This window comes from Sus scrofa, chromosome 17 (genome assembly GCF_054392235.1).
Source record: "Sus scrofa isolate SSC_HxYL_T2T_F1_AM1 chromosome 17, Sscrofa_HxYL_maternal_Yorkshire_Landrace_v2.0, whole genome shotgun sequence".
Taxonomy (NCBI): Eukaryota; Metazoa; Chordata; class Mammalia; order Artiodactyla; family Suidae; genus Sus; species Sus scrofa.
In genome coordinates this window covers 53,956,669-53,982,531 of record NC_139399.1, presented here as the reverse complement: position 1 = coordinate 53,982,531, position 25,863 = coordinate 53,956,669, and the positions used below count along the sequence as shown (strand labels likewise).

The 25,863-nt window shown below is 49.1% G+C and overlaps 1 protein-coding gene across 3 annotated transcripts in view; it reads right to left on the bottom strand.

Annotated features, from left to right (window-relative positions):
* The window catches only part of MYBL2 (MYB proto-oncogene like 2), a 39,046-nt gene extending 15,179 nt beyond the window's left edge, over positions 1–23,867 (bottom strand). The window contains exons 1-6 of one of the 3 annotated variants that reach the window (XR_014831740.1): positions 16,056–16,286; positions 11,279–11,372; positions 7,848–7,919; positions 6,942–7,034; positions 6,528–6,748; positions 4,240–4,399 (exon numbers count right to left, since the gene is read on the bottom strand). Coding sequence is in view for 2 of the 3 variants with exons in the window: in NM_001244469.1 (NP_001231398.1) it covers positions 4,240–4,399; positions 6,528–6,748; positions 6,942–7,034; positions 7,848–7,919; positions 11,279–11,372; positions 16,056–16,075 (660 nt within the window). In the remaining variant the exon portion in view is untranslated. 3 annotated transcript variants of the gene reach the window in all.
* Between the last annotated feature and the right edge of the window lie 1,996 nt (positions 23,868–25,863).

Genomic DNA, 25,863 nt, shown 5'->3' with positions numbered 1-25,863 from the left:
AAATCAGGGGGAGAACATGAGCTCTGGACGCAGACAGGGCTTTGCCATTTCCCAGCCCAGGCAGGCTGTGAGATGAGGGTCAGTTTCCTTGCCGATAAAATGAGGACACTGAGGTTTACTAAGCAGGAAGGTCTCATAGATCAACAACTGTGTGAAAACCACTCAGCTGTACTAGTTGCTATCACTGCCATCATCGTCAAGGGAACAGAATGGAAAAGGTTTGTGAGATAAGCAAAGGAAGAAAAAGAGACAGGGAGTTCCTGTTGTGGCTCAGAAGTAACGAACCCAACTAGTATCCATGAGGATACAGGTTCGATCCCTGGCCTTGATCAGTGGGTTAAAGGATCTGGCGTTGCCGTGAGCGGTGATGTAGGTCGAGAATGCAACTTGGACCCCAAGTTGTTGTGGCTGTGGTGTAGGCTGGCAGCTGTAGCTCTGAGCCCTAGCTTGGGAACCTCCATATGTCACAGGTGCAGCCCTAAAAAGGACAAAAAAAGAGAGAGATAGGAGCTGATCTGATTTAAAAACTTTTAAGTGCTATAACAGGCCAGAAGAATGTCATGAATACTATTTAAAAGCTACCAACATAGGATTCCTACTTCAGAAAACAACCACTTTGAAAACACACTTCAGCAATTTCTAATAAAGGTCAGCATATACTTATCATATGATCCGACAATCTCAATCCTCGATATTTACCCAAGGGAAACGAAAACTTAGGTTCACACAAAAACCTGTACATGTTTATAGCAGCTTCAGTTTTATTTTTATTTTTTTTTAGGGCCGCACCTGTGGCATACGCATGTTTAAAGGCCAGGGGCCATATCAGAGATGCAGCTGCCGGCCTACACCACAGCCATAGCAACTCTGGATCCAAGCTGTCTGCGACCTACACCATAGCTCACAGCAACGCCAGAGCCTTAACCCACTGAGCAGAGCCAGGGATCAAGCTCACATCCTCATGGATACTAATTGGTTCGTTTCTGCTGAGCCACAAAGGGAACTCCTGCAGCTTCATTGTTAAACACTAGCTGGCACCCATGAATGTCCTTCAGCTGGTAAAGAGATAAAGTGTAGTAAGTCCACACGAAAGAATATCACTTGGCCACAAAATGGAACAAATCATTAATACACACAGCAGAAGGATGAATCTTAAATGCGTTACACCAAGTGAATGAAACCAGACGTGCAAGAGTACCAATTATATGACTACATTTACAAGACACTCTTGCAAAGACAAACCTACAGAGACAGAAAACAGGTAAGCAGTTGCCAGCAGGTGGCAACTACACTTAAGAACTGTAGGGGGTGATGGAAATGCCCTAAATCTTGACTGTGGTAATGTTTACATGTCAAAAGAACTGTCTCCTGAAAGCGGTGAATTTTACTGTCTGAAAATTACACCTTTATAAAATAAGGAGGAAGCTATCAATAAAAGGTGGAAAAGCAGTTATTATATGATGAAGGAGTAAAATACTTAACGTAGAAATAAAAGTTCACAAATGACTGAGAAAAAGACAAAGACAAACTAATACATTAAGGGAAAACAGTCAACTAGTAAAAGAAATCGAAATCAAGCAATGACACTCCCCTGTTGCTCATAAAACTGGCAAAGATATTTTGTACAATCATAACCAGTAGGGACTACAGTGTGGAGAACGGCACAGCCCCCAGGGTGGCAATTTGGTGATGCTTATGAAAATTTTATATGTCCACGCTGTTTGACCAAGCATTCCGCATACGTAAATAGGCATGTGGACAAAGAATTAAAACAGTGATGTTCACTGAAGCATATATGGTGACATGTACGGTGACAAATGTTCATCAACAGGAAATACTGAGGCAGGTAGTCACGTGGATGCATGCGCTTTGATGCATTCTTTGATATGGCCATTGATTAACATTTGTGGCTTAAGGGCTCCAGGAGGAACAGCCCCACAGGGCTTATTTACTATAGGGAGGGTACCTACGCCCAGATGGACATTAATCCATAATCCCCTATGACTCAGTTTACAGAAGAAAAGGGCAAAGACTATGAGACTTACGGGACATTTCCACCCCTAAGACCCTATTGGACAAGGACTGCTATCAGTAATTGAACAAGGCCAATAAGGCCAATGGGAGAAAGCCACATCTTTCTGGACCCCACGTTGGTACTCCCCCATCTTTAAAGGATAAAAACCCCTATAGGACAATAGAGAAAGGGGGCTCTTCTTCCCCTTCCCAGCAGTCTTGGGAGCTATTTGCTTTCCTGTAATAAAGACTTTGCTTGCTTGCTGCCTGTGTGTTCCTCGGAGTTCATTCTTCGATTGCCATCAAAAAGATCCCGGACTCCCGGTATCATCTTTCCAGTATCAATAGACAAAATGATGAGATATAATGGTGTAAAGGTCTGTATGCATACAAGGTCGAAAGATTTAAGTAGATTTTGTAAGACAGTAGACATAATCTCATTTTAAACTTAGTACCCTCAATAATAATGTTGGCAAATACATTGAACAATACATCCTCTCTGGAAGTTGAGATTTACAGGCTGGGCACATGATCTAGCAGAATGTATTAAAGTTTTTTAAAAATGTGCCCATCCACCTGCAGGAATTTCTCAAGAAACAACTGAGCCAGGGAGCAGTGATTTAGCTACAAAGACGGTCATTCAGGTTTTGTTTCTAACAGAAAGTGGGAGGTAACTGTAATTAAATAAATTAGCAGCACAATAGAACCATTAAAATGAGAGTGGAGAGGCTGAAACCTGAAGCAGAGGGCTCAGATCAAGGGCTGGGGTTCCTCCCGTTTCAGCAGAGCCAACTCTCCCCACCGCAGAAGTCTGGCGGGTAAAAACAAAGTCAAGAAAACTGATTCCCAGCCAGGGAGGACTTTCTGATACTGTCCGCTCTGCCCTATCCTGAAAGATGACTCCTCTGTGTTTGCTGATGTGCTTTGTTTCCCTTTGTGGCAAGGATGCTTTTTCTTTAAACAGAAATATAAACCTGGAAGACACATTACTAAGAAGTGAATTCCTCTGGTTGAACAATGCAAGGGGAGCCAAAGGGGCGGGTCCTTTTACTTTTCAATTTACACCTTTCTTGGCTATTACCCCTTAGGTGCTTTCCTATTTGGGAAACAAGGGAGTCTCTGAAGCTTAAAAATCCAGAAATAGAGGCAAAAACATGATACAGTGCTTCAGCAGAGTGTTGTTACAGTTCAGCAGAACTGGAGCAGTGAACAAGTTATTAGCTTATCTAGCTGGTACCAAAAAGGTAGGGGGAGTGTTAAAAAGGATTATTCAATAGTTCACGATTACTTGGAGTTCCAGTGGTTAACGAATCCGACTAGGAACCATGAAGTTTGGGATTCGATCCCTGCTCAGTGGGTTAAGGATCCCGGGTTGCCGTGAGCTGTGGTGTAGGTCACAGACGCGGCTTGGATCCCATGTTGCTGTGGCTGTGGCGTAGGCCGGTGGCTACAGCACCGATTAGACCCCTAGCCTGGGGACCTCTACATGCCAAAGGAGTGGCCCTAGAAAAGGCGAAAAGCCAAAAAAAAAAATCGTAAGAGATAGTTTAAAAATAGCAACAAACACCTGAAACTATTACAATGCTGTAAATCAACTACACTTCAATTTTTAAAAGTGTGCTCTGGGGTTAATGAGTCCAAGTGTAACACCATATGATATGACTTTCTGGAAAATTAAAGGGACAGAAAACAAATGAAAGGGGCTAAAGATGGGAGAAGGACTGAAAGGGGCACAAGAGAATTTGGGAAGTGACGGAGACGTTCTGTCTTGATTGCGGTGGTGGTTACATGTCTGTTTCTGTCATGACTCAGACCTATACACGAAACACCATGCATTTTACTGTATACGAACTGTACCTCAATAAATCTGATTTTCTTTTTTAATTGCACACATACTTTTTTATGAAAAGCCTGGAAAGAGTAGGAAGGAAGCTGTTGACAAAGGACAGGAAGAGACTCTGGACATCCCCACCTAACCCTCCATCTGAGATCTGCTTGGCATCCTTCACCCAGGGGCAGATGAGTGCAGGGCGTGGGCACAGGTGCCAAAGGGAAAGCCCTGGTGAGAGACATGCGGCCACACGGGGATCCTGTGGAGGCTTACGAAACAGCCATGGAACAGGAAAAGAGGGAGAAGCAGGAGTGGATGAGATGACATCAGATACACACGAAAACCAACTAACCAACGTCAGCCCTCTGGCCAAGCCATCCGGGGCCCCAGCTCACCTGGCCTTCCGAGGGGGGCGCACTCTGGCGGTCCTTGTCCTCCAGCTCCAGCAGCAAGTACATGGGGGGTTTGCAGTCTCTGGACTCACTCAGGAAGCCTCCCGTGTCCACTTTCCTCTTGATGGTGGAGTTCCAGTGATTCTTCACAGCATTGTCTGTCCTGCAGGGGCCAACCGAGGACCTTTGACCCCAGCCCTGGGGCCCATGCACCACCAGGCACATCACTAAGCTCCCTGAGCTGAGTTCCCACTTCTGTAAACAAGGATTTGGCTTGAGGAGTTCTAAGGGCTTTTAGCTCTAAGACGAAGTTAACGTGCTCCAGCCTGTAATGATCCATGGAGCATCTCCACACACCTTAGCGAGACAGGCAAAGGTCTCGTTCAGCCGACAGGGTAAAAATCCTGACATGCTGAAATGTTCTAGGGAACTCTCATTCCCTTTCCTGCTCACTGGGCACCTGCAGGGACCATCAGCAAGCACCTGGTTAAGGGCCCTGGTGCTGAGGCTCGGTGACCTGGAACACAAGCCCTCTCACCTTCCACAGAGGGAAAAATGGCCAAAGAGGGCAAAGCTAGAGGAGAGAGGGTCCACTGCCAACCACGTTGAGCCTCGGCTCTTTTTTCCTTTTAATTTTTTTCGGGCTGCACCTGCAGCATATGGAGGTTCCCAGGCTAGGGGTCGATCAGAGCCGCAGCTGCCAGCCTACACCACAGCCACAGCAACACCGGATCTGAGCAGAATCTGTGACCTACACCACAGCTCAAGGAATGCCGGATCCTTAACCCACTAAGTGAGGCCAGGGATGGAACCCACATCCTCATGGATACTAGTTGGGGTCTTAACCTGCTGGGTCTCTTTTTTACCTGGAGAATCAGAAAACTACATCAACTTCCATTACTTGCTGAAATATAAACAAGGAAACATATATAGTCATATAAATCAGAGCAGTCCCACCCTACAGAAGCAGAGCAGCACAGCGGTAGCTCGGCGCAGGGAAGCGTGGATGGGGAGACGCAGATGGGGACAACAGGACAGAGGAGCAGAGTAGCAGGACAGCGGTGTGAACTGGGACAGCTGTGCAGGGGCACAGACCTACAGCACCGCAGAAGTGCCGACACAGCGCCTTCTCTGGGATGCTTTTCCCCTGCAGTGTGAACGGAGGATAATGGTGGACAGAGCCACCAGTCTCAGAGCAGGGTCTGGATCTCTGACCACTCCTGCTGCAGGCCGTCATGGCATGGCGCTGACCAGGCAGAGGTCTGGGCACTATGGGAAGGTGGCCAGGGACCGACCACAGGAAGGAAGGACAGAGCCACCTTCCCTGAGGAAATAACACTCCCAGCAGGAACTGAATGGTGAGAGCATGCTGGCCACACGACAGGACGGGCACAAGGCAGGTGGCATTCAGGCTGCCAGGAGCACAACGCATCCTTCTCAGAAGCGAGCTCACGGCATCTGAGGGAGGAAGGAGGGCAGAGCAGCTAAGGCCCAACGGGTGAGTGAAGGTGAAGGCATCGGGAAAGAGGCCTGAGTCCTTGACCCGAGTGTTAGAAGAAGCGCCAAAAGGATAACATATGGGGGTTTGAGTTTTGGACACAGATGACTCCAGACTCCAGGGGAATTAGACTGGCATTTTCTCTCCTCTCCCTCCCAGGACCAAATTGCCATAGCCAAGAAAGGGTTAAAACTAAAATAAGGTAAAAATGCACACAGACAGAGAGCAGGGTAGAAGACAGCAGCAAGTCAGAAATTTTTGTAAGTTTCCAGAAGATGGAAAGCCATTGGAGGAGCAGTAAGCATCTAAGAGACTGGAAGTTGACCCTGGAAGATTCTGACAAAAATGGAGCCAAGTCATCATGTTGCTCCCTGCAGAACAGAATTCCAAGAGGCCCAGGGCTTGGAGGGACCAGGCCCAGTGAGGAGCAGGGCTTCAGGCATCTAGATCCTGGTCCTGACCTCACAGGCAGGAGGGAAAGAGGCTTAATCTCTAGGAAAAATGCCCAGGCAACCCTGGCCATACCACAGGGCAGAGATGGCACAGAGCCTGGAGGGGAACCAGATGAGAACCTCCACAGTGAGTAGGAGCCCCCAGGGCCCTGCCCTCCTCTGCTCCAGACTCCCTGTAGCCAGGCGCAGCAGCCCCCTCCTCCCCACCACCCCCGCCAAGAATCAGAAGGAAGCATTTGCTCCTGGGAAACGTGAACAACTCCAGAGGAATCACACTAGACCTTGGGACACCCCCCAAAGGCAGTGGGTGCCCTGCCCTGCCCGCCCCGGCCGCAGCTCACCTCCCTGGAAGCATCTTGGCAATCTCAGCCCAGCGGTTGCCCAGCACCTTGTGGGCCTCGCAGATGATGCGGTCCTCCTCCTCCGTCCAGCAGGACTTTTTCACCTCGGGGTTGAGGTGGTTGTGCCAGCGCTCGCGGCACTGCTTCCCCAGCCGGCCCTTTAGGTGCTTGGCGATCAGTGTCCACTGCTTCGTGCCGTACTTCTTGACCAGCTCGATGACCTTGGGGGAAAACTGCCATGAGGCCCACGGGCCCCGCCCTCCCCCACCCCAGCACCGTCCAAGGGGCTGTCACACACCCAAGGTCAGCCAACCTGGAGGGCAGCCTCAGACCCTTGACCCCCTGGTGTGGGTGAAGCCCACACACACCCCCCCCCCCCCCGCCCCGGGTAGAAGGCCCTGTCCTGGGAGTTACCTTCTGGTCCTCCTCTTTGGTCCATGGCCCCTTGACGAGGTCTGGATTCAAGACCCTCAGCCACCGGTACTGGCACTGCTGGTCAGTGCGGTTCTGGAAGAGCACAGGCACCCGTGAGAACTCCTGGGAGGGTGGCTCCGGGCTGCACTTGGGGGAGGGGTTCTGTCTTACTCCCTGCATCACCACACACCACACGCCCATGGATCAAAACACACGTGGCTTCCCTTTGTTAGCGGAGGGTCCAATAGAACCAGGCAAACCCAGAACCCCGTGGGAAGCCACAGCCCCACACCAGCCTGCGAGACACGTCAGGGATCCTTGCTTGCTTCTGGGAAGGCGCTATTTCCCTGAAGTTTATGGGAGGCGGGACAGTGAGGAAAGGGGCAGAAGGGTCTGGTGACTTAGTCCCCGAGCTGCCCGAGTGACCCAGGAAATAAGCTAGGCAGCAGCTCCTGCCGCATCCCCTCCCCGCCACACGCCTGCAGTGCTGGGGCTGGGGGACCTCAAGGGGACTGGAAGCCTCCGGACACTGGATGTGGTGGCACTAGCCAGCTCTTCGGGGGCCTCACCATGAAGCCTGTGCAAGTTGGTTTCCCTTCAGTTTCAGTCTCACGGTTGAGAAACCAAGCAACAACTCACTCCTGACTTGCAGGAAGACAATGCAAATATGCCACTGATCTGACTGAATGATCATGGGGCCTAAGGCCCCCGGGTTCCGTGTGCAAAGGCCCATAGCAGGGTGCCTTGGATGCCCGTTTGGGAAGAAAGGGCCTAGGAAAGCTACAAGATCATTTTGTTGGGGGATCTAGGCGGGCTTGGTGAGGAACTCCCTTTTCTTCTCCTTGACAAAAAGTCTGTCCCAGGCCCACTGTCCTGGGCGAAGGGGCGTGGAGAGGCTGCACTCACGGGAAAGTGGCTGGCCAGGAACTTCCAGTCTTGCTGCCCAAATTGCTTCACCAGGGCCCTCAGCTGCTCGTCCTGCCAAAGCCAGAAAGACAGAGGGCTCAGCTCACACACAGGCAGAAAGCAGGTGCTCACAACAGAGCCCTCTCCAAAGGCAACAGCCTCACTCGTCCATTCAGGCCATGAAATGATCGCCTACTATGCACCAGGCATGGGAGCCAGCCACTAGCAAAAGAGCTGCCCGCTCTGGTGGGACATCCAGGCAAAAGGGAAGCAGATGCTGGAGCTCCCATCGTGGCTCAGTGGTTAACAAACCCGGCTAGTATCCATGAGGACGAGGGTTTGATCCCTGGCCTCGCTCAGTGGATTAAGGATTTGGCATTGCTGTGAGCTGTGGTGTAGGTCGCAGATGCAGCTCAGATCCTGCGTTGCTGTAGCTGTGGTGTAGGCCGGCAGCTATAGCTCCGATTTGACCCCCAGCCTGGGAACCTCCATATGCAGCAGGTATGGCCCTGAAAAGAAAAACAAAAACAAAACCTCTGATGGCTCCATGCTGCCAGCCAAATAATCCTACATCTCTGAGCTTCTCAGGGCCTTTCAGGATTGGACGCCATTCGGATCTTTCCATCTAAATCAATCACTCCTCCTCTTCAAAGATACTTCCCTCCAGGCAAATAAGGGCTCCTCTACTAGTTGTTCTTCACCTAAAACCCACTTCCTAGTGACTTACCAGCTACCATGTTGCACACCTCCCGAACTGACTTTCCAAATCCTTACTCATGAATGAAACTTTTCCTATCTCTCAGACAACAGCAACCTCGACTTCTAAAGGCATTTCAACAATCACAGGTGCCTCCTACATCTACGAGGCTTAGTGTAAGAGAGAAGAGATCCCACGGGGAGCGCAAAGGACACTGGTCCTGCCAGCACCATGAAGACCACGGCATATCCACAAGCCTGGGCATAGTCTTCTCTCTCCATCCCAGGCAGAGATGCTCTGGCGTAGGGACCTATCTTACTCTTCCAAGCCTCAAGAGCAGAATGCAGCCCTGGTCCACAATAGGATGAACAGAAAAGGCTGGTTTAGCACTCCTCTGCAGAAACATCTATGATGATTTAAGAGGGTTTTACAACTCACAGAGCAGGTTAAGAGGAAACAAAAATTACTTTAAACACATCCATTGTGGTGCAGTGGTAATGAATGCAGCTAGTATTCATAAGGACACGAGTTCAACCCCTGGCCACACTCAGTGGGTTAAGGACCTGGCATTGCCAAGAGCTGTGGTGTAGGTCGCAGACACGGCTCAGATCCTGAGTTGCTATAGCTGTGACATAGGTCAGCAGCTACAGCTTTGATTTGACTCCAAGCCTGGGAACCTCTATATGCTGCGGGTGTAGCCCTAAAAAGATAGATAGATAAATAAATAAATAAATAAATAAATAAAAACACATCCAAGGAAAGAGAGGTAGAATAAAAGATAAGGCCAGTAGGAGTTCAAAATGGTACAACCAAGTTAGAAAAGATCTGGCAGTTTCTCTAAAACTAAACATATATACCTACCCCATGAGTGTACCTAAATATTCTCTTTAGAAAAGTGAAAACAAGAGTTCCCATCGTGGCTCAGTGGTTAACGAATCAGACTAGAAATCATGAGGTTGTAGGTTCGATCTCTGGCCTTGCTCAGTGGGTTAAGGATCTGGCGTTGCCATGAGCTGTGGTGTAGGTCGCAGACACAGCTCGGATCCCGCATTGCTGTGGCTCTGGTGTAGGCCAGAAGCTACAGCTCCGATTAGACCCCCAGCCTGGGAACCTCCATATGCCACGGGAGTGCCCCTAGAAAAGGCGAAAATACAAAAAAAAAAAAAAAAAAAAAGTGATAACATAATTCTCAAGACATAAGCAAGAATTTTCGCAGTAGCTCTACCCACAATAGCCAAAAACTTAACAGCCCAAATGCCCATCAGCTAGTGAAACATACTATAGACTAGTCACACAAGGGAATATTATTCAGCAATAAAAAATGAACAAATAGCTGAATCATACCACATCGTGCCAAACAAAAGCCAGATAGAAAAGAGTATGACTGTATGATTTCATTTATAGGACATTCAAGAAAAAAGGTAAAATGCATTGGTAACATTGGATGGGTGACTACCTGGAGCTGGGAAAGATGGATCACAAAGGGAAGTCCTGGGATAATCAGGGCATTGCTTAGGTGGGTAATATACATTTGTCAAAACTGTTGGAACAATTTACTTTAAGAAGGTGCATCTGGAGTTCCCGTCGTGGCGCAGTGGTTAACGAATCCGACTAGGAACCATGAGGTTGCAGGTTCGGTCCCTGCCCTTGCTCAGTGGGTTAATGATCCGGCATTGCCGTGAGCTGTGGTGTAGGCTGCAGACGCGGCTCGGATCCCGCGTTGCTGTGGCTCTGGCGTAGGCCGGTGGCTACAGCTCCGATTTAACCCCTAGCCTGGGAACCTCCATATGCCACAGGAGCGGCCCAAGAAATAGCAAAAAAAAAAAAAAAAAGAAGGTAAGAAGGTGCATCTGAAAAATTCCTGGTGGCCTAGCGGTTAAAGGATCTGGCATCGTCACTGCTGTAGCATGGATTTGATCCCTGGCCCTTGAAACTTCCATATGCTGTGGGTGCGGCTGAAAAAACAAAAGATGCATTTGACTGTATCTAAGTTATACTTCCATAAACTTGATTAAAGAATAAAAAGAAAATTAATCCAGAGCTTGGTATCATAGACACAATACAATTTTTTTAAATAACAATAAAGAGGAGTTCTCGTCATGGCTCAGTGGTTAACGAATCCGACTAGGAACCATGAGGTTGCGGGTTCAATCCCTGGCCTCCCTCAGTGGGTTAAGGATCTGGCATTGCCATGAACTCTGGTGTAGGTCGCAAACGCGGCTCGGATCCCACGTTGCTGTGGCTCTGGCATAGGTCTGCAGCTACAGCTCTGATTCGACCCCTAGCCTGAGAACCTCCATATGCCATGGGAATGGCCCAAGAAATGGCAAAAAAAAAAAATAAGTAAAATAAAATAAAATAACAATAAAGAGGGGTGTTGCCGATATGGCTAAACCTCCTAGCAGTTAAAAGAGAAAAAACACAATTAATGTCCACAATGCAGAATACGCCAGCTTCTGAGAGACACAATAGCAATTGCTGGCCCTGAGGTCTGAGAGGCACATGCCCCCAAAAGTCCTAAGTACTGAAGAGTACCTGGGAATGCTCTGAGAAGCATCGAGGAGAACCAGAGGGCCCATCCTCTTCTTTCGTTGGCTCCTCCTCTTCTTTGCACCAGTTGGGGTGTCAGGCAGACACACCCCAGGCTCAGTTTTCGGTCCAACCCCTCAACTGCCATTACCTCCTTCATCCCCCACCCCGCTCGCCCCCACAATTGCCTCTCAATGTCACTCACCTCCTCCTGAGTCCATTTGACCTTGCATTTGCTGTCTCGCTGCTCTGGCACGTCTGAATCTGTGTCCTGGTAGTGCAGCTCATCCAGCTCCTCCCTGCAGGGCAAGTAAGCTGAAGGTCAAGGACATGTGCCTCCATCTGCTGCTACATCATGGACAGTGTGGGCAGTGGCCAGGGACCTCTGGGGAAAAGTTCTGGGGAGGCAGGCTTTTACTGTAGATAAAATGTAAGTACTTCCACCCTCCTCTTTTTTTAAATTTTTTAATGAAATGGGGTTATGGGATTTTTTTCTTCCTTTATTCTTTTACTTTCAGTAAAATCCTAATAATATCAAAAGCTACAAGAAAAAAGAAGTTAGGACTTCACCAAGCAGCCAGAATGGAAAACAGTAAGGAGGTTCCTCAGAACACTAAGGATAGTGGAGTTCCCGTTGTGGCACAGCGGAAACGAATCCAACTAGGAACCATGAGGTTGCAGGTTTGATCCCTGGCCTTGCTCAGTAGGTTAGGATCTGGCATTGCCATGAGCTCTGGTATAGGTCGAAGATGTGGCTCGGATCCTATGTTGCTGTGGCTGTGGCGTAGGCTAGCAGCTCTAGCTCCGATTCGACCCCTAGCCTGGGAACCTCCATATGCCGCAGGTGCAGCCCTTAAAAAAAAACAAAAACAAAAAACTAAGGATAGAGTTACCTTAGCAATCCCACTGGGCATATATCATGTAAACTATAATTCAAAAAGACACATGCACCCCTATGTTTAGTGCAGCACTATTCACAACAGCCAAGCCAGGGAAACAACCTAAATGTCCATTGACAGATGAACAGAAAAAGATGTAGTATATATATATATATGTATGTATGTATCTGTACACACACACACACACACACACACGAATATTACTCAGCCATAATAATGAAATGCCATTCGCAGCAACACAAGAGATTATTCTATTAAATGAAGTAAATTGGAAAGAGAAAGACAAATACCATATGACTTATATGTGGAATCTAAAATATAACACGAATGGAGTTCCTGTTGTGGCTCAGTGTTAACAAACCCCACTAGTATCCAGGATGCAGGTTCGATCCCTGGTCCTGCCTGGCAGGTTAAGGATATGGCATTGCTGTGGCTGTGGCATAGGCCGGCAGCCGTGGCTCTGATTCAACCCCTAGCCTGGGAACTTCCATAGGCCATGGATTTGGCCCTAAAAAGACACACACACACAAAAAAAATTAAATTAAAAAATAAAATATAACACAAACAAACCTATCTACTAAATAGAAACAGACTCATGGACAAGAAGAACAGACTTGTGATTGCCCAGAGGCAGGGGGTTGAGAGAGAAGTGGACTGGGAAGTTGGGGTTAGCAGATGTAAGCTACTATACATGAAGGGGATAAACAGCAAGGTCCCACTGTATAGCACAAAGAACTATAGTCAATGCTCTAAGATAAACCATAATGAAAAAGAATTTTTTAAAAAAGAGTGTATATTAAAAAAAAATATTTCATCAAGAATATTATGATATTCAATACCAGATACCCATTTAATATTTTCTTTTCCATAAGGAAACTTTTTAAACTTGCATGGGTATTTTAAGGATAAAAGCCGATGATGTATGTAATCATCAAACACCAGGATTTTAAGAAATATTGGTTATTTGGGAAAACCATTTTAAATACATTATCTCAGTAATTGTGTCCACTTTTGCACACCCCCCTCAATCTTTGCCTATGCAGAGGCCTAGTTCATAGAAAGAAAAATCAGAGGACAAACAGCTTTGAGTTCTGGATGTTTTTATTTTCTAACAGGTAATTTCCCAAGTTGCTCCCAAAGCTTCCTACTTCATCAGGTGTAAAGGTTACAAAAATGGAGATGATGCTATCCACCCTAGGGATGCCTGGTGTTCACAGGAGCACACTCCCAACTCCATCACGTCACCTCGGTCAGGTGCATTCCTAAGCCAGGCATCGGTAAGTGGGAAGAGCCTACAGTCTCCCAACAAGCAAGGCAAGCACAGGCCGAGCAGAAAAGAAGGAAGAGGACTTTTTTTTTTTTTTGTCTTTTTGTTGTTGTTGTTGTTGCTATTTCTTGGGCCGCTCCCGCGGCATATCATATGGAGGTTCCCAGGCTAGGGGTTGAATCGGAACTGTAGCCACCGGCCTACGCCAGAGCCACAGCAACGCGGGATCCGAGCCGCGCCTGCAACCTACACCACAGCTCACGGCAACGTAGCCACCGGCCTACGCCAGAGCCACAGCAACGCGGGATCCGAGCCGCGTCTGCAACCTACACCACAGCTCACGGCAACGTAGCCACCGGCCTACGCCAGAGCCACAGCAACGCGGGATCCGAGCCGCGTCTGCAACCTACACCACAGCTCACGGCAACGCCGGATCGTTAACCCACTGAGCAAGGGCAGGGACCGAACCCGCAACCTCATGGTTCCTAGTCGGATTCGTTAACCACTGCGCCACGACGGGAACACCAGGAAGAGGGCTTTCCTCTGTGTCCACGTTCCTTTCCCCCTTTCAGCCTCTTCCTAGTCACTCCTACCCTCCCCATAGCACCTCGGAAATCCTGTCTGAGAACTTAGGCTCCTAATCTGCAACTCCCTGTCTCCTTGACAACCTGGACAGAGGTCGGCTCCACCTCCTCCACAGCTGTACCTGTAGGGCCTTTGGGAGGGGGCAACAAAAGTCTTAAGAAATGTTAGCTCCATAACAGCTGGATTCAGGAATGAATGACTAAACAAGCAAAGCTGCTGCCTTTTAGTGGATAAGAAATGCTAATATAAGTAAATTTTTTAGAAGTAGCAAAGGAATCCAGCAATACACCAGTCACAAAAGGAGCTGGAATTCAGCCTTGTCTTGTCATTCCCAACCCAACTCAGGGGCAAATCCACAGCAAAGTAAGAGGCAAAAATTCTATAAGATACTAATAACAGGAGGAGGCTGGCTTGAAAAGCAACTGCCCCAGACTCCATTCTGACAGAAACAATCTGTGGTTCTCCAGCACCTAGCTTCTAATAGAAGCTCAGCAAATGTTCCTTGGAGGATGAAAGGCTTTCTGTGTGGACACTCTGGTGCCCCAAGAGTGTATTTAATGGGACGGCTGGGAGAATTCTGTGAGGTAATGTACTTCTATCACCAACACGGTGCTAACAGTCTCCTTCACACACATTCTCACTATCCCCATTTAATAGATGTGAAAACTGAGGCTCGCAGGGATTATGCCCCTTGCCAAGTCCACAGAGCCAGGCTCCAAACCCCGCACCTTCATGTCCTCGTGTTGCAACCCCAGTCGGAAAAGCAGAGGCTAAGTCAGTGGGGGCAAGCACGGGTCGGTCCAACACAGCCTCTCTGTGCCCTCCCTTCCATGTGCTGGGCTCTGCTCCAGGTGGGGTGAGTCAGAAGCTGAGCAGGAAGTAGAGCGCTGGTGCATTGGAGGGTTACGGCGAGTGGCCGGGAATCAAACTGAATGCTGTGGGGTTCCAGGGTGCAGAATCCATCCCTCACCTGGGAGAGGGGGGGATCCTCCACTGAGCCCCAAGGGAGAAGTGGCAGAGGACTGAGGTGGGGCTGTCCAGGGCTTTGCTGTTGCCTGGAGTAACACTTCCTGAACCAGAAATCAGGACAGGGCCTGACACAAGTACCTGCCCATAAAACAACAACTCCTGGGAATTAGAGCTGCCCTGGGAAATCGTGGCCTGAGGAAGACACACCCGGAGCCTGACCACTGCCCAGGGACCAGATGCTTCCTCGCTGAGAGGAACTCTGGGGAAAGCCAGTAACCATTACTTCTCTATGGGCTGGGCCTGAGAAGGCCAACACCATCTGCGGGGGTTGGGGTGGGGGTGGGGGTGGGGGGGGTATGGTTATTTGGGCTGCACGAATCCAGGGAGGGAGCAGGGCAGAACCCCGTGGTCTTCCACGACTCCCAGACTGGGTGAGAAGCCCAGAGCCCAGGCACCGGGCGCAGAGGTGTACGACAGGGACCAGGAGCCCCCAGACGTGGATCCTGGCTTGCCTCTGCCACTCAATCTCTTGGAGGGATACGTAAAATGGAGACCGCAGTTCTTGCCTCGGCTCTGGGGGCTGCTGGCTCAGAGCGGGCTCCACACACATCAGTCTCTTTTACCCTCGCTCTCAACCCCAGCGGCCCCAAACTCATGTGTAACTGGAAGGCAGGTCTCCGAAACTAAACCGAGTTGGGGCCCGGAACCCAGGTGGCGGAGGACAAAAGAGTCCCTCCCCACCCCAGCATCCTTCCCAGGTCGAGGGAGAGAGCTCGAGGCGCTCTGTGCTTCCCAGAACATTAAGAAATGCCCACCGGCAGATCCGAACCCCCAAAGGCTGGAACGACAAGTGTCTTTCAACCTTTGGCCTCCCGCTCGCTTCCACTTGGAGAATCACTTCTCCACAGGTCGCCTCTCTCCTCGGTAAAGGCCGGCTGACACCGCCGTCCCACCCCCATCCCGCAATTAGGCGGGAGACAAAATGACATCATGCAAGGCTTGGCCCGGGTCCCAGGAGACCTGCCCGCCCCGGCTCCGAGGCCCAGCAGGCCCGGGTGGCAGAGTGAGGGGCCGCGGAGAGACCCTCGGCTTCACGCGCGCCCTCGCGTCAGGCGACCCAGAACGCTGCGTTTCCTGCCAACCCTACCGCGGACCAGCCCAGAAGGGCCACGACGAAGGTGGGGGTGGGGACAGAGGTCGGGGTGAAGGGAGATGGGGTTTGGGGAGGGGGGAGGGGCCCTCAGCAGCCCGGCTCCGCTCACCCGCGCGTCCGCCGAGACATCCCCCCGGCCCGGGCCGCGCCGCGCTCGCCCGCCCGCCGGCTGAGCCCGGAGCGGGAGCCGGGCCGGGGTCAATGTACGAGCTGCTCCGGCCGCTCCTGGCCCCGAGGCCGCGATGCGATGCGTCAGCGTGGCCGGAGGTCCCGCTGCGGCTCGAAGTGGCTGCGACCGCCGCCGCCGCCGCCGGCGCGCACAGAAGAACTTTTCTATCTCCCGCCAAGCGCGTCGGCGCCGCCCGGGCCTGGCGCGCGGGCGGGCTGGCGTGCGCGTGGGCGGGGCCAGCGGGCGGGAGGGCGGGGCCGCGGGTTGCGCGTGGGGCGGGGCTGAGGGCGGGGGCTGCTCAGGGGCGGGGCCGAGGGCGGGAGGACAGTGCTCTAGGCAGATCACGGAAGCCCCAGGACAGGGAGGGTGTGGGTTAGGCTCTGAACCCGCAGTCAGATGATTTGAGGCCTGGCCTGAGACCAGAGTGATCCCGGAGACCCTGGAGGAAAGACTGAGAAGTGAGCCCCAAGGATGGGAGAGTGAGGCGAGGGAGATGGCCTGTAGGAAAACCCCAGCGTTAATCCAAGCCTGTCCTGCATCCCTACAGCCCCCACCCCAAAGAGGCCCCTCACCCCACCAAGACCAAGGCTGCACCGTGGAACCATCTCCCTGCTTCCAATCCGGCTTCGAATTCAATGGTTCCAGCTCCTCACCTGGACTCCTGGCAGCTCAAAGAGAGCCTCCCAAACCTGATCTTGCCTCTCCAGAATGTATAAATTCAGTCCTCTCCCTCAGGGTAAAACACTCCATAATCAGGCTTATAGAATTCCACCAGATCACCACCCTGCCCCAAACCAAAGAAAACTTGCTAGCCTCCTGGCCTTTGCTTGGGCCAGGAACACTTCCCACTCCTCTCACCTGACTAGTTCCTGTTTATCCTTAGGTCCTTGGTTACAATCTGCTTGTTGGCTTCTGTGTTTCCCAGTTTGAACTATGGGCTTGCCAAGATCCAAGTGGTCCCTCAACTCACAACAGTATCCCCAGTGCCCAGAATTTAGCTGTTGTATTGAATTCCCTTTACCACATGCTTAAACTCCTAGAGGCTTAGCCAGGATTTTCCATTTTAAGTTGCCACTTACAGTTTACCTCCTGAGTTTCACGGCACATTATGAAGGAGTGCCGAGAGGAAGGTAAATGAAGTATGAGCCAGGAGCCTTGGGGGATCTTGCTGACCCTCAGCCTCTTAGCCACGGCTTATGCCTCAGATCTCTCTTCCAGAAACTTCTGGCCACTTAGGGACAGTCCAGCCAGCTGCTGCAAACCTCATTTACCACAGAGGAACACTGACATCTTACATGTTAGAAGCTTCCATATCAATTAATTCAGGGCTCCCCCCCCATAAAGTAATTCAGGTAGACACCCCCTCTTCATTGCTAGAGCATAATAATTAAGAGTACAGACTCTATAGCCAGGTTTCCTAGGGTTTGATTCCCAGCTCCATCATTTACTGGTTGTGTGATCATAGGCAATTTTTTTTTTCGGTCTTTTTAGGGCTGCACCCACAGCATATGAGGTTCCCAGGCTAGGGGTCGAATCCGAGCTGTAGCTGCCAGCCTCTGCCACAGCCACAGCCATGCCAGATCTGAGCCTCATCTGTGACCTACACCACAGCTCATGGCAATGCCGGATCCTTAACCCACTGAGGGAGACCAGGGATCGAACCCTAAACCTCATGGTTCCTCGTCACATTTGTTTCCGCTGCACCACGACGGGAACGCCTATAGGCAAATCATTCAACTCCTCTGTGCCTCAGTTTCCTCACCTATAAGAATGAGATTTATCAGAGTTCCCTGGTGGCTCAGCAGGTTAAGGACCTGGGGTTTTTACTGCTGTGGTTCAAGTCACCACTGTGTTGAAGTTTTGATCCCTGGCCTGGGAACTTGTGCGTGTTGCAAACATGGCCAAAAAATTTTTTTTAATGAGATTTATCAAAAACTTAGGTAACTTTTACTATGTGCCAGCCACTATTCGGCATGCTTTATAAATTTTTATTCATTTAATCCTCATAACAACCCTATGAGGTAGTATTAGTCTGATCTTCTTTTGGGAGATGGGGACACTGAGACAGACCTCCCCCAGGTCACATTGCTAGTAAATGGCAAAGCAGAGATTCAAACCTGGCCTGTCAAGTCCTACAGTCTATGCCCTTAATCACTACATTGGTACTGACTTTGTGGGGGTGGTTGTAGGATTCAATAAATTAATACATGTAAACCAATGAGAACAATCCTTGGCACATAATAAATACTACATTACTTTTAGTTATTATCATTATTATCCATCATCATTATTTTAACTCTGCAGCTGCTCTCATGCTTGTCCTTTGAGGTCTAGGAAGCTGCTTTGCACAAAGCACACACTCTGACATTGATTATTAGTTCCATTTCAAGAGAAACACAGGATCTGGCAGCAAGGTGTTTGCCCAAAGCAAGAGACTGGAAGCAGCTGTCTCCAGTTGCTGGGACCAGCTGACCAACACACTTGTTGACTGGGGGAAAAAAAAAGCACAATCTAAGAGCAGACTCACTGAGGATTTAAGCCTGGGATACAGCCTCTCAAAAAGCTCTGAGAGACTTTCCAAGACGTAAGGGTGGAGACAGGTATTTTGGGGGAAAAAAAAAAAGACAAATCAAGTAAAACAAACAGGTAGTCAGAACATCAAACAATTACTGCTAATTAGGAGTCCCGTTGGTGGCACAGTGTGTTAAGGATCCGGTGTTGTCATTTTTATAGATCAGGTCACAGCAGCTGTGGCACAGTTTCCATCCTTGGCCCAGGACCTTCTGCATGACATGGGCGTGGCCAGAAAAAAGTACGAAAATCAGACACCTCAAGTTACTGCATTTAGCACTTTTCTATGTACGGGAAAAGAGTCCTGGCTTATTGAAATTATTGCTTTGACATGCATCTTTAACTCTCTAGGACCAGTATCCTGCTTTTCCGCATCCCAGGGGCAGTTGCAGTGACTGATGGCTTACTGGCTTCAACATTCTTCGTCCACACTAGAGTGGAAGAACCTGGAGTCAGTGCTGCAAGTCAGGGAGCAGGGAATAACCCTGGAACCAGATGGAATCTGGTTATCGCACAAGTGTGTCTTCTCCAGTTATCATCACAGAAACAGACACCCCTGGAGAGAGGACTCCAAGCATCCTGGGTGCAGCCACAGCTGGGAGTGGTCCCTGGGCCCAGGACTGATAATATGCAGACTGCACTCCACTGGGTACCTTTTCTGCACATGCCCTCCTTGGACAGGGAGGCTCCAGTCATTTGTTCCACAAACTGCCCCACCCAGGCTCCAGACCCAAGGCCCGTCCCCATCTTGGGAAGACAGGCATCAAATCAATTTTCTAAATGTTTGGTGTGCAGCATCAGGCTGGACACAAAACAAACCGATTGATAACAAGTAAATGGTAAGTAGGATCACATGTCACTCAGCCTGACTTCTTCCCCTCTACCTACTGAGCACCTTCATCATCCTTGTTTTCCCACCACACTTCCTCTGCTCATAATTTCACCGCTTTCTCAACAGCAAGGACAGCCCTACATTTACATTTTTAGCTTCAGATATTGACCATGATATTTGGCTCCTGGCAGGTACTCACAAAAGGGATTTTACACATTTTCATTTTTATTTTTTTGCTTTTTAGGGCCGAACCCACAGCATATGGAAGTTCCCAGGCTAGGGGTCGAATCAGAGCTATAGCTGCCAGCCTATGTCACAGTCATGGCAACGCCAGATGCGGAATCCCAAGTGGCATCTGCAACCTGCACCACAGCTCATGACAACATCAGATCCTTAACCCACTGAGCAAAGCCAGGGATCGAACCTGCATTCTCATGGATACTATTCGGATTCGTTTCCGCTGAGCTGTGACAGGAACTTCCACACATTTTTAACTGAATGAATGAATGTTAAAGCTAACATTTGGGCTGAAGAGTTGTTAGGAAGGCACAGAATAGAACTGAGAGAACTTGGAATGCTAGCATTTGAATTGTGTCTTTTTTTTTTTTTTTTGCCTTTTGTCTTTTTTTTTGTTGTTGTTGTTGTTGTTGTTGTTGCTATTTCTTGGGCCGCTCCCGCGGCATATGGAGGTTCCCAGGCTAGGGGTTGAATCGGAGCTGTAGCCACCGGGCCTACGCCAGAGCCACAGCAACACGGGATCCGAGCCGCGTCTGCAACCTACACCACAGCTCACGGCAACGCCGGATCGTTAACCCACTGAGCAAGGGCAGGGACCGAACCCGCAACCTCATGGTTCCTAGTCGGATTCGTTAACCACTGCACCACGACGGGAACTCCCTGAATTGTGTCTTCTGAGATAAGGATCATCAAAAAAGATTTTGATAAAAAGGACTGTTTTTCAGATACTTCGGCCTCACGCCCAAGGGCACCGGTGTAGGGGACAGATTCCCCGGGGAGCAGGTAAGCGGCCAGCAGGTAAAGTTCCTTTGTACCTCCTGCTGTTATAGGACTGGAAATGAGACACTCTCAACAACAGGGTGGATCCCAGTGTAGGGAAGTAATTCAGGTATCTGATTCAAGAAACCAGCGGGTTATGAACCTGCATAGTGTCCATGAGGATGTGGGTTCAACCCCTGGCCTCGCTCAGTGGGTTAAGAATCCAGCAATGCCACAAGCTGCAGTATAGGTGGCAGATGCGGCTCAGATCCGGCATTGCTGTGGCTGTGGTATAGGCCGGTATCGGTAGCTCTGATTCAATATCTAGGCTGGGAACTTCCGTATGCCACAGGTGCAGCCTTTAAAAAAAAAAAACAAAGACCAAAGGAAAAAAAAAAAAAACCACCCAGACCCCAACAGAGAAATTTCCCACACACTTCTCAAAAGATTAACATTTTATTATTAACTGTTTACAAAGCACCTGTATTTGAGTTCCAGCAAATGACCAGCAAACTAGTTAGGTCAGAAAATACTAGCTCGGGGGGGGGGGGGGGGTTTCCCGTCCTAGCTCAGCGGAAACCAATCTGATTAGCATCCATGAGGACACAGGTTCAATCCCTGACTTTGCTCAGTGAGTTAAGAATCCAGCATTGCTGTGAGCTGTGGTATAGGTTGCAGACGCAGCTCGGATCCCGCGTTGCTGTGGCTGTGGTGTAGACAGGCAGCTACAGCTCCAGTTCCACCCCTAGCCTAGGAACCTCCATGTGCTTCGAGTGAGGCACTCAAAAGACCAAAAAAAGGAAAGAAAGAAAAGATCAGCACCATACCAAGAACTTTGCATTCATTTTCCATTTAATGCTTATCACGTGGGAGGCAGGTATCAATCAATAGGCTCCCCATTTTAAAGATAAGGAAACTAAGGCACACAGATGTTCAGCTGCTATGATCATACAGCTAGTGAGCAGGCAACATGAAGCAAAGCACACATACTTTGAAATGTAAATCTGAAGAGTTCTGTTTATGAAAATATGCTGAAATGATTGAGGCTGGGGTACACCAAGGGCAACCATAGAAAACAATCCAACCAACCATACCCTCCAGAAGCTCATCAGCTCATAGAGGAGACAATGAGTAAACAGAAAATCAGACTGATAAAAGTGAAGACAAAGGTAGGGGCTATGGGTACCAACCAAAGGGGTCACTGAATCAGGCTCTTCAGAGCTGGGTGATTCAGCAATTTGCGAAGTGGCCAGAAAGAACAGCTAGTACATGTCAAGGACAGAAATACCAGGAAGTACTCAGGGACTGACCAGAGTTTAAGGCTTTTTTTTTTTTTTTTTTTTTGGCCATGCCCATGGCATGTGAAAGTTTCCCGGCCAGGGATCAAACCCTTGCCAGTTCAGTGACCCAGGCTGCTGCAGTGACAATGCCAGATACTTAACCTGCTGAGCCACTAGGGCGACTCCTTAGAGTTGAACACATTTCTGATGTTTCTTTCACATCACTTATATGATCTGACTGCAAATTCTACTGGCTCCACACTCAAACTCTACCTTCAAAATATATCCAGTGGTGGAGTGCTCACTGTGTCTCAGTGGGTTAAGAATCTGACTGCAGTGGCTCCAGTTGCTAGGTTGGCTAGGCTTCAATCCCTGGCCCAGTGTAGTGGATTAAAGGATCCAGTGTTGCCGCAGTTGTAGCTGCAGCTTGGTTTCAATCCCTGGCCAGGAACTTCCGTATGCCATAGGTACAGCCATAAACTATATATATCTCACACATTATATATTATACACACACACACAAACACATATATATCCAGAGGCAAAGCACACGAAAAAATGCTCAATACCATGTCATTAGGGAAATGCAAATTAAAACCAGAGTAAGATTGATACACCTATTAGAATGGCTGACTAAAAAGATTAATCATATCAAATGTTAGTGAAGAGGGGGAGTAATCAGATTTGTCAAATACTGCTGGTGGGAATGTGAAACTCTACAATCAGTATGGGAATAATTCACCAATTTTTTATAAGCACACACCTTACATGGACCCAGCCATATGGAGCCAAGAAAAATGAATGCACATGTCCACACTGAGACTTTTACATAGCTTTATTTGCAATAGCCCCAAATTGGAAACAACTCAAATGTCTATCAACAGGTAACTGGAAAAACAAGAATTACAGACATAAAACAACTATTTCCACAGGGTGGAATACTGCTCTAACAATAAAAAGGAATTATTTATACAATATGAACCTCAAAATAATTATGCTGAAAGAAGCCAACATGTACACACTGTGATACCATTAATAGACAACTCTAGAAACTGCAAATCAATCAACAGTGACAGAACCAATCTAAAGTGACAGTTGTTGTAGGAAAGGGATTACAAAGGGACATGAAGACGCCTGGAGGGATTTGCATTTGCATTCCTTTACGGGTCTCTCCTCGATCACTGGGAGAAGTGTGGGGTTACTGACTACAGCACAGGGCAACCAACCCTGCCTCGGTTTGTCCAGGCTCAGGCCGGCCCCAAGTCCTCCTTTATACAACTGCAAAGGGTAAGAATTTGGTCTCTTAGAAACCATCTAATCCAGGAGTTCCAGTTGTGGCTCAGTGGGTTAAGAACCCGACTAGTATCCATGAGGATGCAAGTTCGATCATTATACTCTCTCAGTGGATCCGATCTTGCCAAAAGGTGCTGTGTAGGTTGCAGTGGCTGCTTGGATCAGGATCCGGTGTTGCCGCGGCCCTAGCCTGGTAACTTCCACATACCGTGGGTACGGCCCTAAGAAAGCAAAAAAGCAAAAAAAGACACCATCGAATCCAAACCTCTTGCATTCCTGATAAAGGAGATGAGACTTGGAGACTAGTGCCAGGACCCTGGGGTGCTTTAAATGCTTTATACACGCACACCACGTTCCCCCACGCCCACGCCTCTGACTTCTTACCCTGGGCTTTCCGGGGCATCAGCTTTCGCAAACACTTAGTTCCTCCTTTTGTAACGTGGCCACTTGCAGTTCAGAACCAAGGAGGGAAGGATTAAGGAGTCAGGGCACAAAGTCAGGGAGGGAACAGCCGGTGGACGCCAGGGCTTTGTTCAGAGGCCAGTGGAAACCACCTGCACAGTCCAGCCCGGCCAGGCCCCACGGCCGCACTTGAAGGCAACATCACCTTCCTCTGCGAAGAAGGAGCGAAAAAAAGTCAGGCCTTGCAGTCCACCTGGCAGTTTCTCGCCTCGCGCATCACCTGTTTCGAGGCGCCTCAACTAGTAAACAAAGTGTGACAACCCCAAGTTTCCGAATCACTAGGCGGGCGTCTCTGCCCACTGCGCGCCCACTTCCGGCGCGCGCTCGGGCTCGGGCGCCAGGCGAGTGACTGCGGGAGTCGCGCCTCTTGACGTCACTAGAAGGCGCGGCTGCTGGACTCTCGAACTCCCGAGGCCTCTCCTAGCGCCCGGGCCTCGCCCTCCGATCCTTCGTCCTTGGAGCCATCCAGGGTCACTGGGAGCTTACCTTCGGGTCGTGGGAGGTCGGGTGAAAGAAAGGCCCAGGGGAGAAGAGGGAGCAGGGTGGGTAAGTCGCGGGGGGTCGGGACGCTGTGGCTGTCACGGCCAGGAGCCCGGTTGACCCCCTTCGGTTTCTAATGGTCTGACTCCTGGTGTGGATCGTCAGCCCTGGACAGGCTGCTGACACTGAAAGTTTCCTTTATGCTATCTGTCACCGTTTGCGACTCTTACGAGGTCTGGGCTGTGTGCAGCCCTAAGATGAAACAGTAGGCTTCCTGTTAAAATTTGGTATGAGCAAGATTTATTATTCTTTTTAAAGTATATATTTCTTCCTGTCTCTTGAAGGCAGCGGAAGAAATTAATAACGTTAGTTGAAGAAAGGGAAACTGAATGGTTGAAGAGGGTGAAATTCTTTCTTTAACATTCCGTGCTTAAGTATTACCTAAATTTTTTTTTTATTTAAAAATAAAAAAATTTTTAAGGCATAGGCAGCGCTCTAGGACCTTTTAAGGGAGAGTTTGAAAACCTCTCATGTATGGTTTTATGAATAAGAAGTAACCTAGCAAAAGCCACACAGTAGACTATGATCTATCTTAAGATACCACAAATTTTCTCTTGGAGGAGAGACCTTTTGTCACCCACACATAACATTTTATCATTGTTTTCTCCTTTTCATTTTGACACTAACATTTCTCTGATTAGAGATGTATTTGAGTTCAACAAATATACTCTCCCAAAGGGCCTTCCTTCCACAATTCCCATCTTTATTGAACCCACCAGCTAAGCTAGTCCTATTGCACCACATCCCTTATACACTGGAAGTAGTTCTGTAATTTTTGTCTTTGCTTTCTTTCTTTTTTTTTTTTTCAGGGCTGCATCTGCAGCATATGGAAGTTCCCAGGCTAGGGGTCGAATCAGAACTGCAGCTACCTGCTTACTGCACAGCCACAGCATGAGGGATCCAAGCCACCTCTGACCTACACCTCAGCTCACAGCAATGCCAGATCCTTTAACACAATGATTGAGGCCAGAGATCAAACCTGCATTCTCATGGATACTAGTCAGGTTCTTAACCTGCTGAGCCCCAAGAACTTGGTTCTATAATCCTCTATCTGGCTTTCTTTCCTCAAGGCTGGTTCCCAAGGTACCAGTACACTGCTGTGCATTTCCAGATCAATGCCCCATTCAAACAGGTAGTCTCTCCCACTGTCCTTGGAACAAATGATCACATTTTGACCCTTTTTTTTTTTTTGTCATTTCTTGAGCTGCTCCCGCGGCATATGGAGGTTCCCAGGCTAGGGGTCGAATCAGAGCTGTAGCTGCCAGCCTATGCCAGAGCCACAGCAATGCGGGATCCGAGCCGCGTCTGTGACCTACACCACAGCTCATGGCAACACCAGATCCTTAACCCACTGAGCAAGGCCAGGGATCGAACCCGCAACCTCATGGTTCCTAGTAGGATTCGTTAACCACTGCGCCACGACGGGAACTCCCCTTGCCCTTCATTATAACCTGAAATAATTCCTGAGGAATTGAGTAGTTCAGGAGCTCAGAGGCAGGGGACAAAGTATGGGTGGAGAAAACAGCCTCCAAATGATTGTGCCTGTGGGTAGCTGGGAGAAGGGGTGAGTGGCCTATGTTAGGGAGATACCTATCTACTATTTTACCTCTTTCATTAGGGACAGCGGGGCAAACAGACTAAGTTTGTTTTCTATCCTTATGAACTAGTCCAAAAGCTGTATGGTATTATCTTGAGAATTATTTATGCTTTTGGTAAAAGAGACTGAAATCTAGAACTAGAGTTAAAAGACTTCAATGAAAGACTGATGCATAAA